The 13,489-nt window shown below is 43.0% G+C and overlaps 1 protein-coding gene across 2 annotated transcripts; it reads left to right on the top strand.

The window, feature by feature from the left end:
- Positions 1-24: 24 nt before the first annotated feature.
- pan3 (poly(A) specific ribonuclease subunit PAN3) lies at positions 25-13,474 on the top strand. Of its 2 annotated transcripts, none has more exons than XM_086151304.1 (19): positions 25-209; positions 349-710; positions 1,653-1,774; positions 1,944-2,016; positions 2,118-2,188; positions 2,360-2,501; positions 2,772-2,989; positions 3,333-3,437; positions 3,531-3,588; positions 3,927-4,088; positions 4,501-4,617; positions 5,486-5,587; positions 6,257-6,422; positions 6,654-6,741; positions 7,330-7,469; positions 7,967-8,096; positions 9,680-9,744; positions 9,841-9,979; positions 10,994-13,474. In XM_086151304.1, exons 1-19 carry the CDS (start codon positions 82-84, stop codon positions 11,132-11,134), a joined length of 2,529 nt encoding a protein of 842 aa, XP_086007430.1. In that variant the 5' UTR covers positions 25-81; the 3' UTR covers positions 11,135-13,474. The 2 variants fall into 2 exon arrangements, with proteins under 2 accessions (XP_086007430.1, XP_086007429.1); XM_086151303.1 differs by having other exon boundaries at positions 2,118-2,200.
- Positions 13,475-13,489: the final 15 nt, after the last annotated feature.

Genomic DNA, 13,489 nt, shown 5'->3' with positions numbered 1-13,489 from the left:
TAATGCAAATCGACGCTAGCGGGTCGCTAGCAGGACAGCTTGCGATCAAAACAACAGGCTAGCTTCGAGGAGGGCAACTGCATGGATAGCGACAACAACAACAACAACAACAGCAACAGCAGCAGCAGCAGCAACAACAACAACAACAACCAGGTTTCTGCTCCCACAATGGTTTATTCTAAACACAGAATGAACTGCAGCTTTATAATGTGAGCACCGCGGTTGCCGAAGTGTTCTCCGCCCGCAGAAGTTTAAATTAATCCGTTCCTTGAAGGGGAAACTTTGCAGACTAGCTGGCTAGCTCGCTAGCCATCTGCGTCTCTATGTTTGAGTATCTTCCGGCAGCAGCGGCGGCGGCGGCGGCAGCGGTGCCATGAACAGTGGACTCCCAGCTTCAGCTGCTCCGCTCGGGGGTGCCGGGATACCCAATGTCAAGGTGAAGTTTTGCCGATACTACGCGAAAGACAAAACCTGCTTTTATGGAGACGAGTGCCAGTTCTTGCACGAGGATCCGTCCATGGCAAGCCTTCCGCTGCACGGCGGCGGTAGCCCCGTCCCGTTGTCAATGGCCGGGGGTGGCGGGACGCCAGCGGGGTATTCCCTCAGTGGCTCCACGGCGGCCTGTCCGGGCGGTGGGGGAACCAGTGTGTCAAAGAAGAGCGAAACCTTGGGACCTGCAGGAACATCCCTGGATGGGACGCTCCTAACCAGTGAGTATTAAACACAGTTAGAAGCGGCCTCACGTGGGAATCCCCGTCTTGACTGTTGGGCCCCGCTTTGTTAAAATTTAGCCCCGGGATCCATCGGGGCCTTTTTGCCACAAAACGTGCGTTGTGTTTACGTGACATACAGCGCTCACGCCCGTCTGCTCGTACTCAAAGCGTGTATCGATTGTCTGGGCTGTCTCCAGTTTGTTTCTCCCTTCATGCACACTCAAAAGTGTGTTGGATTCCCAGTATGCCTGCAGCCCATGCCGCTGCAGCTCACACGGAGGCCTGCCGTTCTCTATGACAGCTGTGAGTGGGCAGAAATCCGCGACTCTCCAGCGTTAGCCCGTGTAGCCGCTATCCTGCTAATCCAACTTTATTTCAACTGCTTTAAGTGGCGTAATGCTTATAACTTGACTTCTTGTGCGGTAACTGCCAACTGATGTGCAGGTATTGTCTGGTTGAACCGTGTCCCGGTGAACCTTACCGTTGTACTTTAAACCTTTTATTATGATGTTTGCTAATTTAGCTAATAGCTCAAGCGACCTAGCCTGTGCTCAGGGTATAGCTTGTAGCCTCGAGTTGTCGCGCTCTCACAATGTAAACAATCGGAAAGTTGCTAACGTTCATTGAAAACACTAATGTGAGTGTCTTCAAAATGCGTTTTTCAACAGTGCAACTAAACAAACAACTGCGATATTATAACCGACGGATATCGCACTGCCGCTGTGGTGTCTCATTCAGCAGTGGTTGAATTGTGCACATCCTCTCTCGTTTACGTTCATTGGATAAGCTGGCGCCCAAACTGAAGGCTAAGAAGTTACAAAGTTTTCGTTACCGTCTGTTGAACACCTTGATGTGTGAACTTTCTCTTGTGATTTTGGCCCAACGCAGCATGATGTTTTCAATTATACGTGCCCAATCTTTGGTTTCTGTCACCCACAGTCCCGGGGATGGAGGGTGCAACGATGAGCGATGCCAATCTTACCAACTCTTATTTTAGCAGCAGCTTTATCGGGGTCAATGGATTTGGAAGTCCCGCAGAGTCTAAATACTCAATGATGCAGGTATGAGAGGACAGATCATATTGTTTCTGCTGACAACTGTAACACTGACTATAGGAATGTTTATTAAGTTTTTATCACAATCACCCCTATCTGATCGCAGTTGTTTGAAAAAATAAACGCACATGTGCAAGCTTCTTGATAGTTACCTACTCTTTTTTGCTCTCTTAAGCGAATTACCACCAGCAGCAGCTCTCCCAGTCTCCTCAATGATGGTGCCAAGAACTTCAGTCACAGCACTCATGGTAGGACTCCAGCACTGCTCCACTGAGAACGAGGTGGCACTCATCCAGTGAATACTGAATGCACCATTGCTCAACTCCTTACACTTTATGGTCTCTCACAGATCCAGTGAACTCGCCGACATCCTCACTATTCAGTGATTTTGGTGCTTTAAGCATTTCTCAAAGGAGAAAAGTAAGCACACAAGTATGTTTGTTTTTTTTTTCTCTTCTTTTTTCAGTACATTCAAATTAGTGAGTGTTTAGAAAGGGGATGAGGATGAATTCCCTTGTCATATCATTGTTTTCTGCTTAAAAGCTATGGCATGTCACCTCTAACTCTTGTTTGTTTCCTACTACGACATAGACTCCCAATCCTGCAGCGAGTGAGTTCATTCCTAAAGGAGCTCCACGAATGGCCACCATGGCTCAGTCCAACGTCCAGGCCTTCACCTCGCCTCTCTTCCCTCACCCCGGTCTCGGCAGCTCTACGGCTGCACTAGCCCCAGGCGAGTGTTTTTGCAAGCGACACTTCATGAGTAATCACCTTATCACAAGTGTTCTGTTTTACGTTCTAGTCAGTTGAGTTATTTTTGCTTTTTCTTTAGCCCTGAAATTGTTTGGCAGAAAAAGTTTGGGGAATTCGCTATAGTGTGTTGCATTACAACATAAACATTATACACATATATGTGTATATAGCTAGTTATTTTATTCTTCTGTATCCCCTCCAATGATTTAATGAGTGGATGTATTCTTGTGTCCGTTTGTTGCCATTTTAGGCATGTCTTTGTCTGCTGGATCCTCTCCGCTTCACTCCCCTAAAATTACACCTCACACCTCACCTGCTCCTCGTCGACGCAGCCACACCCCCAATCCTGTCAACTACATGGTGCCCACCACCGCATCTGACCAGGGCGCTCACATAATCCAGAAAGAAACTGTAGGGGGGACCACCTACTTTTACACAGACAACACCCCAGCACCAATGGCTGGGATGGTACGTTAAGGAAATATCTGCAGGCATGATATGATCTCATTTGGGTTTGTTGAGTATCAATAGAAATGAGACTATAATGCCTGCACGCAATTGCTCTATTTTTCAGGCCAGTGCTCTAATCTACAGTCTTTTATGTTTGGCATTGTGGCCATTTGGGCGCGATAATTTGGCTTCACACGGTGATGTGTCATCCTTTAAATTCTTCAGTTAAATGTTTAAGAGGTTTGTTTCCTCACACTCTTTTGTTTAGCCATGAGTTTTTAGTCGTAAACATAAAACCTGCAATTAGTGGTTTTCATTTCTCAATAAATAGGAAGCTGTGTCCTTTCTGGTTTCGCTGCAGGTGTTTCCTACCTACCATATCTATCCTCCCACTGCACCCCATGTGGCTTATATGCAGCCAAAAGCAAACGCCCCGTCCTTTTTCATGGCTGATGAGCTCCGACAGGTATTTCCCGCCCTCTTGGCTCTCAGCGTCAACTCATCTTTGCCGGTTAGCTGGCACTAATGTCTGAAATGATGCTCCATTTGTCCTATTTAGGAGTTGATAAACAGACATCTGATAACCATGGCCCAGATTGACCACTCAGAGAACCCAGGTAAAGGGTCCATTCTGTGGTCATTGAACCAGTGGCACACTTTAGGTTGTTTTATGATTTTCAAATTACCCGGAGCACATTGGAAGTAACGTGAAGAACAATGCCCCTTCTTATGCTGTTGCTACACACACACACACACACACACACACTCACACAGTTTGCATAATTAAAATGTGCTTGTGCTTTTTTGTGGTTATTACCCCCTTGTGTTATTTTGTGACTATTTGTCTGCTTAGTCATCGAGTGAGAATATAGTGCTTTTATACAAATTAATTTCGTTCTACAAACCCCCGTAAATATATCATGTATTTTGTTGACACTTTGTCTTTCTGTGGCAGACGTACCGTCTGAAGTGGACAGCTATCACAGCCTGTTTCCCCTGGAGCCCCTCCCACCACCAAACCGCATGCAGAAGACCAGCAACTTCAGCTACATCACTTCCTGCTACAAGGCGGTCAACAGCAAGGACGACTTGCCTTACTGCCTAAGGAGGATACACGGTAAGGACCCTGACGAGGAGAGGTGCTGGGATTTGGAAGAAAAACAAAAAAAAATGTTAAAAAACTGTAAAAAGGATGTTTCAAAGTTAGACTGCAACAGGACTGCTTATAGTTTGAATGAATCCCCGTTCATGCATTTTTCCCAAATGAAAGGCAAATTGTAACTTTTTTTCCTGAATAAATAACTTTAAGACCCTTTTCCCTTTCAACAAATTACTTAAGTTGAGCCCCTACCTTTCCTGTTGCCAAGTAAATAGCATAGTATTTCTTCTCCTACCGGTTTCTTTTCTAAAAATGGCAACATGGTGATATTTTTAGATTTTTTTCATTGGAACGTTTGCTATTGATGGTCTATGGATTTTGGCTATCCTATTCTTTTATTCATGTAGTTTTTCTTTGGAAATTCGTCCAGGTTTCCGCCTTGTAAACACAAAGTGCATGATGATGGTGGACATGTGGAAGAAGATTCAGCACTCGAACTCTGTAACACTGAGGGAGGTCTTCACCACGAAAGCCTTTGGAGACCATTGTAAGTTTTTATCCATTGTTTGCTCTCGCAAATGTCCGTTTTTTTTTTCTGTAATTCCCACAAGTAAATTTAACTTGTAGGGCTGTTTAATTCTTATGTCACTAGTGTAGCTTAACAACTGCTCTTAAATCCATTTTGGTTACACATACTTTTTTCAGCATAGGAGCATGGAGAAATTAGCTGTCAGAGTATGTGATGCTCTGCTTACTATTCTCTTAAAAAAATGGTAAAATTTGCTGAAAGACAAGTCTGCAGGGGCTTAAGGCAGTGTGGTCCATTGGGCCTGCATTGAGTTCATTTGTGGAACCAACCTATTGTTGTCTCTGTTTTCACCTTGATGTTGGCTAGTGCACAGCGCTTTTGTCCACCTTGAGATTGAGCTGCACAACAACAATAATTGAAACGGAAAATTACAACACTTAACAGAACCATATTATCTTTCTCTGCACAATTTTCCTGCGTGGCCGATAAACACTGAGCAATTCTTTTCCATGCTCAGCAGCTTCTGGGCACTATAAGGTCCAGCTTTCCTTGTCTCTCCTCTTTCATACCCTACTTATCCCCTACTGTTGCTATTTGACTGATCAATACATGCCATTGTGTGTCAACAAAACATTATTACAGTCATTTCCTTTAACTATTGATCAAAAGCTAAACGATTTGATTGGATAAGATTAGGTGCAGTAAGTTTCTTCATTATGTACTCGTTTGTTTTTTTCAACGCACAAATTTGTATTTGCAACCGCTGTCCTTTGGCCTTGACTTGTCTTCTAATTATGAAGTGTGTTGCAGGACAGAGTTACAGTTGAAGAGTAACGTATGCAATATTCCAAGACATCCTTTAATTGGACTCCTTTGTTTGCCGCAGCTTTGGTGTTCTCCTACGACTTCCATGCGGGTGCTGAAACCATGTTCAGCAGACACTTCAACGATCCAGCAGCAGACTCTTATTTTACAAAGAGGAAGTGGGGTAAGTTTACTCTGTACCTCTGCTACACCCAAACCGGCCTCGCAACCCAACCCTTCCTTCCCCCTCACACTTCTTCTGGACCTGCTTCCCCCTGACACAATTTTTTTGTGAATATGTTCAACTGTTTTATGTTGCTTCTAGTAAGTCAAGTGTTTGCATGAGGGTTTGGCAAATTGCCAGATGATGGTTGATAGCAACACATACCACTGGCTGCTGATAGAGATCAGTGTGATGTGTATGTGCCTGTTATTTAAAAAAACAACCCATAAAACACAAACCAAAAAAAAAAGTGTTTTTTGAGAACTTAACAGGAGGCCTTAGAAGTTTGGATTATAGTTAGACGGTTTACATATCTGTCAGTGTAACAGACAAAGGTGCCTAGAGGAAACTGTGGCTGAAACCGATCCATGGGCAGGTGGTGTTTGGGTTACCAACAGGAATGCAACCAGGAAGCAAAACTATTCACACTTTGGACTGTTTCTGCTCTGTACCAAATAGTGACATGCGATTACATATTGCAGTTAATTGTATTGAAACAAGCACATGCAAATGGGAATGAAGTGAGACTTTTGACTAGCATGTTAAGTGACGAACTTAGCAGTTTGATGACCCGCTCACAAGCAGAAGAAAAGTTAAGGTTTGTGAGATAAAGTCTGTTTCTGTGTGCAGGACAACACGAGCCTCCCCCACCACGGCAGCATGCAGGTTTGCTCCCCGAGTCCCTGATCTGGGCCTACATAGTCCAGCTCAGTTCCGCCCTGCGCACCATACATACAGCTGGGCTGGCCTGTCGTGTCATGGACCCCAGCAAGATTCTCATTACTGGCAAGACCAGGTCTGTACTAAGGCAGTGAGCGGAACTGAAAGGATTTTAAATTTCCTGCTCTGAAAGTGCAGATTTATCTGCTAAGAAAATAACCATTTAAGGTAGAAGAATTTGTTTTTTCAAAGTTGAGACCTACTTTTCTTTTTTTTTTCCCCTTAGCCGTGTGTTTGTGCACATTCAGAACAAGCATGATTGCACCCTAGTTAAAATGTTGCTGATGGTTTCTCTTCCCCTCCGTAGGTTACGGGTGAACTGTGTTGGGGTGTTTGACGTCTTAACATTTGACAACAGTCAGACCAATCATCTTGCCCTTATGCCACAGTACCAGGTACTATTCATTTGCATAACCTCTTTTTAGTTAATGACACAAGTGTACTGTATAAAGTGGGGGTCAGGGCTCCCTGTTGGATTGCAAGAAGCCGACATTGAGGTTTTGAGGTGTGTGCGTGTGTGTGTGTGTGTGTGTGGAGAGAGAGTGAGTACAAGTTTAAAATCATTAAAAAGTGGAAACTGTTCTTTTTATTGATAAGTGTTCCATAAGAAAAAAAAAAGATCTTATGCAACGAAATTTTAAGAAAGTACCTAATTAACACATACCTGATATTTGTTCATTCTTTTTTACCCCCTCTTCAAAAAAAAGTCTCATTGCCTTCCAGAACTTGTAAAAGTCCCATTTGTTGTTAAAAAAAGACCTGAGATGCAGGAACAAATTACCCCCCAAAAGTCAAGAAACTATTTGAAAAACACAGTTTCCCCATCTGGCTGAATTGTTTGAGAGCCATGATTGTTTGTCGTGTCTACTAATAAACTGTCTGATGTCTGCGACCAACTTGAATTTGTGGCCCACGCCATTTACAAATCAGATTTTTTGCCATGCTCATGTGTGTTTGTATGATGTGATATCTGTGTTGTATAGCAAGCAGACCTTGTGTCACTGGGCAAGGTGGTGTTGGCGCTGGCATGTAACTCCCTGGCTGGCATTCAACGGGAGAACCTACAAAAGGCCATGGAACTGGTGTCTATCAACTACTCGTCAGACCTCAAAAACCTCATACTGTAAGAATGGAAGGGGGAAGTGCATGAAATACCTTGTGATGTACCATTACCAGGACAAAAAAATTTGGACCAACTATATGTCCAAAAGTAACTAATGCTTGGCAATTGTTGCTATCATTACCGCTAAGTACTGTGCATGTTCAGCCAATAGTCATACTTAGCTAATCTTCTAATGTCTATATTATTCATGTGCATTATTTTTCTTTTTCCTCTGGCCATAAGAATTAGTCCCATGCCTTGCTATTAGCAGGAAAGGTACTGTTTTCAGCAGTGATCCTGTTTCTCATTGAGTCCCCCCATGTTTGTATTAATAAGGAATGAGGAGATCTGAATTCTTGATCTCTGTCATTTTCAATGGGACACTCTGACTTGGGTATCACTGTTGACATCTACATTATCGGGATGTGTGTGCACGAGTGTGTTCACAACCTCGCATGGTTTTACCAGCCTCTCTGTCTCTCCTGAAGACAGATGGTGACACTTTGTTTTGTGTGCAGGTATTTGCTCACTGAACAGTCCCGCCTGCGCAGCGTCAATGACATCATGCCAATGATTGGAGCGCGATTTTACACGCAACTAGATGCATCACAGATGAGGAATGATGTCATTGAGGAGGACCTGGCCAAGGTAAATGCCTGGTTGGTTAACATTTGTGAAGAGAGTTAATTTCTCACTGTATGGAAGGGCTGCACTACAATGACATTTTCTTTTTCTGTTCCATATCACAAAATGCATTATTGAAAATACAGGAAATGTCACCGGGTATATTGTGTTCTTCCACCCATATTTGCCCTCAGCCATCATGTTCATCCGTTGAATACTCCTGTTGGTTCCCAGACATGAGATGTCAAATATTTTTCCACAGAATCAAGCAGCACAAACTTGACAGTAACACTCACTTTGGAGTGCAGCACGCAGGGTCTTAGAAAATACCAATCTACAAGATGAATCAAGACTTATTTTGGGGTTGTTTACAAAAAATGTGGTATTTCTTGAGTTAAGAGGGAAGTTTTATGTGCAAAAGGACTGTGTAGAATCAACTGTTTGTTTTCCTCTTTTTATTTTCCCTCATCATGAAGTGTTGTCATGGAAAAACAGCCCCCTACTTATCTCGTGTTAAGGTTCCCCTTTCACCTGTACTTCTCTTTGCAGATTTGCAGAAAACAAAGTTGATATCATTCCAAATATTTGTTGAAGCCAAAGCATGAGCCAAAGGATTTTAGTTTGTAGACATGATCTACATATGATAAAAGGGATTTATGCAATGTTCCAACATGCGTGTGATCTGTTGATATCCCTGCTGCAGGGGAGATTGACTATGTTAGATTCATCAATGATTTCTGCCATGAAGAATGATAGCTGTGCTGTGCATTTAGCCAGTGTGGCTTTTGGTTCCAAAAGCTTAAAAAGAAAACAGAAATATCAACAAAAGCCTAGATGCACAGTCTGCGAATATAATATCTGTGCACTATGTATCAGCAGTGTTTCCCATAATAGCTGCATCAGTGCATTACTATTGAAACTGCTCTCAGTGGCTCAGGGGCTATTCCTCTTCCAAAGGGTTTGTGAGTTAAAAAGGAAAAAAAGGAAATATATTCTAATTCAGAAAATTGGCATGTGAGCCCGCTTAAAGTCCTGTAAGGCATATAGGATAATAAAAATCTCTTATCTCTTGTGATGCAGTTGTGAAGGAAAACCCCAGCCGCTTGGTGAAGTCAAGTGTTAGATGCCACTGCATGGATGTCATTTTTGTCTTGATGAGGTCATAGCCCATTTTCACATTTTACATTTTTCCATGCTTGAGGGAAATTTTTTTGGAGTGGCCTTGAATTCATTCCAAAATGTGTTTTGTTTTTCTTCTACTTTTCATTTGTAATTTTCATCGGTTTTCCTCTACAACCAGCCTGTTTGTCAGCATATATATATCAGCAATAATTAATAAAAGCATAAAAGCAAAAATGAATAGTGAAAGTGAGACTTGTTTCGGCAACAACTTTTAATTGATGCCTAAATATATTTGCCTTACTGGTGGTGTTCCCTTTTAGAATTTTTTTTTTGAAATTTAAAACTATACAAACCATGTGTTCTGCTATAATTGCGTAAACTTCAGAGGACACTGAAAATATACAAAGTCTGAACCGTGTATCCTAACTTTTATATTGACTTTATGATGTTCCGGATGGATGAATAAAGCAGTTGTCTGTTTGCAGGAAGTGCAGAATGGCCGCCTCTTTCGCCTTTTGGCCAAACTGGGCACTATCAATGAAAGGCCAGAGTAAGTTGAACTTGTGTGTGAGTGTGTGTGTGTGTGTGTGTGTGTTGGTGCGTGTACATGTGTGTGTTTGTGTTTATCAATTAATCTTGTGCTCAGGTTTCAGAAAGACCCCACGTGGTCGGAAACAGGTGACCGCTACCTGCTCAAGCTCTTCCGCGACCACCTCTTTCATCAGGTGACAGAAGCAGGGACACCCTGGATTGACCTCAGCCACATCGTCTCCTGTCTCAACAAAGTGAGTTTTAGCTCCTGATCATTTGTATCATGAAACTTGTGAACTTTTAATTCAGTGCCTTTGTAACTGCAGCGTGTCGGGTTTCTCGGGATGTGGCTTCAAATGGGGAAGAAGTTAATATCTTGCTAGCATCCATTTTTCAGTATCAGCCCGTATACTGACTCCCCTTATGAATGGAAAATAACATGTCATCTATGCAAAACATATACACGGCCATCCTTATGAAAAGTCATTTAATTTCTCCTTTTCTTTAAATGTCTCAAAACGAAACCTAGACTTAGCATCTCTGATCTGACCGTTGAGAATATGTTCATTAAAAATGAACATTAATATCTTTGTTCCCTAAATTCCCCTTAATGTATTTCCAAATTGTCATTGATTCTTTTGTAATTCCTTTGATGATTTTATGTAGTTTGTCTATTGTAAGGCCAAAGGCAATGTTTTGATCATTTTAGCCAATAATTTTCAGCTGAAACTGAATAATGCACAGATTTAAAGAAAAGAAATCCACGATTCAGCATTGTTGTTACAAGATACTCAGTTATGTCCCTCACGCTATAGTGAGGGACATTTGTATTGTGGGCTAATTTCCACTGTATTTTCATTGATAAGGTGTTTGTTATTCTTTAAACTCTTCTCAGCGTGAAATATTATTCAGCTGACTGGCCCACCAGCACATTTGTGTCATCTGTTAGTGCTCGACCTCAACCGCGATGTCCGTTAAACAGCCTGTTACAGAGAAGAGGGAATCAAAGTTGACTTCATTAATGGCTCATCGCCATTGGAGAGTACTTCAGACATGACACCCTGCTTGAATCTTGTCAGTTGTCCAAAATGTGATTTAAAATTGCAATTTTCAAGCGATCTCAGTTTTATTTAAGTGTTATTTGATTCCCAAGACAAAGTCAAATTACGATCACATTTTCAGGCATTTAAAAAATACAAAACAAAAAATCCTTCCTTTTGTAACATATACAGCGTGATTTCATTCCCCCCACTACTGCCTGTGTTCAGCTGGATGCCGGTGTTCCTGAGAAGATCAGTCTGGTGTCCCGGGACGAGAAGAGTGTCCTGGTTGTGACCTATTCTGACCTGAAGCGCTGCTTCGACAGTACCTTCCAAGAGCTACAGGCTGCTGCCTCTGGCTCTCTGTAGCGCCCTCTTAAGGCCCGGGGTTGGACCACCCGGGTTCGGAGCACACAATTGCACTACAGCGGATGACCAGGATCGTGGAAATGACATCAGCATGGCGACGGAAGCCTGGCAGAGCTTCATGAACCTCAGTCACATACACTGTCCACCAGGAAGGCTTTTTTCTAAAGTGTATTTTTTTTTTATTTTTCTTAAACCCCGCAGCTGAACATGGGAAAACAAAAGGAAAAAGGACAAACGTGGAAGCTGTGACGACTGATTATGATGACTTTTTTTTTAGATTTGGGGAACAAAACAAAAAAGAAAAAAAAAAAAAACAACAAAACAAACCATGAGGTTTTGAACTATTTTCCTGCTTTTATTGTTTATTTCTACAGTTGGGGGTTATTTTTCTGAGGAGGATGCACTAAGATTTTAATTTTTTTGTTATTTTTATGAATACGTGTGAATGGCCTACAGGGTGTACAGAGAGAGCCACACATACATGGAAATAATTACCAGAGCAGACTCATTAAACAACAAAAGACGAAATCCAGCTTTCTGTTGCCCGCATCTGCTGAGGCTGGAGATCGCACCCCTTCATTCTGACGCACTAGGCTGGGACACACCACTCGAGGCTTTCTTTGAGCTGGATGGCCTGTTGGGCCAGTTCACCTTTGCCTTGGTTGTTGGGCCCCCACACCCCTCCTCAGAAAGGACAAACCACTGGTATGGGCGGGGAGGGTTCTTTAAAACTGGAAATGAATTATGAAGATTTCTGACGTTTTGGTTCAGGCTCATATGTGTGGGAGGGTGGGAGGCACGGGCTGGCGTTTCGGGGTCAGGGGGTCGGGTGGTGAAACGCGGTTTCTGTCGCACCGAGGAAGGGGTGTCTTCTCATGATGCCAAGTGTTTGTTACATATGCAGCAACAAGCTTTTTTTAAATGGACCCTATGTGACATGAAACACTCGAGCAAGGGTTGTTTTGGTTTTGCTGTCCGGGCTCTTGGGCTTTGCCCTCTGGTGGGACTCCTGTGGAGGTCGAGCCACAGCTGCCTCTTTGTGGAATGTCCTTATTTGTTTGCCACCTGTCCCTCCATTATCCCCTTTCTTTTTCGCCCTGTCTCTCCCGTTTTCTTTTTATTCCAAGCATTGCTCCCCCTCTCTACATTTGAGAAATTGCGATGATGCTTTTTTGGGATTCTTCTAGTCGGGTTTCCTCTTTGCTCAGCTGTAGAGCAGGGATGCATGATGGGAAAGGGGGGCGCAACTTATTTTTTTGCCTCAGTTTATCTTAATTCTGTGGACCAATTCCAGCAGGGATGAGGGGTTAAAGGAGGGGAGGGGGAGGGATGGTGGCTGAATGAGAATAGGAACAAGGCGCCAACAGTTATTGTTTTATTTTACTTTACAATCATGAAATATAAATGTGCTGGAGACAATAGCACTGGCGCTTGCTGTTGCACTCACTTGGATGGCTTGGATTTCTCTCAGGATGACGAAAAGCTGGAGGGGCCCAATGATTGAATGTGTTTGGCTGTCATTGGTCACCCCCTGTCCAGTCAGATAGATGAGCTACAGTGGAGTGGGCGGGACGTCTTCAGATGGAGGTTTTAGGAAGTTAAAGAGGGATTTCCTGTTGCCCTTAAGCACAGCTCTGTATTCAGACGAAGCTCTCGAGCTCCCGGCAGAACCATTTTTTAACCTCTCCAACTTGTACATCGAATTGATTTGATGCAAACCTGCTCTGACCAGACGGAGGGGAAAAAAACAACAACAAAACAATCCCAGCTGTGCCAAACCACTGTTCTTGATTTCACTGCCTGCACCTTGTTTCCAGGAGCTTTTTAGCAAATGTGTCACAAATGCATGGAAGATCACATGCACGGGACACACTTACAAAAGAGAAAGAAATCAAGCTGAAAGGCAAAATCAAGAACTGTGCCCTGGCTAAAGGCCCGGGTGCCATTGGTCTATATTTGGGGCAACAAACCAGCAAAGAGCTGGCCTTGTTAGATCACATACTATCTGTTTTAGCAAAACAGACGAAACATTTGGTGAATGTGGTGCTTTAGAACAACCCTCAAGACACTTACTGATATTCACACACCTTCAAACGCACAACATGTGCCCCCGACTCAGCCTCCACAATGCCAGATCACACACAAACACACACACACTTAACACACAAACACATATCCACACTCCAGTAATAGAATGTCCCTCCTCTCCTGCCCCCACATTAACACACCTACAATCACCATCTTAGTATGTTTTTGCCCCTCTTGTGTTCATTGTCCAAATTTTGCAATATTTGTGTGTACAGCAGTATTTTAATAAAGAATACCAAAACTAATCTAAAATCTGCGCCATCTTAA

The sequence above is a fragment of the Fistularia commersonii genome, chromosome 8, assembly GCF_037954325.1.
Source record: "Fistularia commersonii isolate RoL2024-O1a breed Wild chromosome 8, RoL_Fcom_v1.0, whole genome shotgun sequence".
In the NCBI taxonomy this organism is placed as follows: Eukaryota; Metazoa; Chordata; class Actinopteri; order Syngnathiformes; family Fistulariidae; genus Fistularia; species Fistularia commersonii.
The sequence above is the reverse complement of the archived record's forward strand: the minus strand, read 5'-3'. Positions and strand labels throughout refer to the sequence as shown.

Excerpts from the sequence above, each read along its gene's own strand:
- pan3 (XM_086151303.1), top strand. The coding sequence starts at position 82 with ATGGATAGCGACAACAACAACAACAACAACAGCAACAGCAGCAGCAGC. Across the intron at positions 2,990-3,332 it reads CAGCACCAATGGCTGGGATG|GTGTTTCCTACCTACCATAT; the intron begins GTACGTTAAGGA and ends GTTTCGCTGCAG. Across the intron at positions 5,588-6,256 it reads TTTTACAAAGAGGAAGTGGG|GACAACACGAGCCTCCCCCA; the intron begins GTAAGTTTACTC and ends TTCTGTGTGCAG.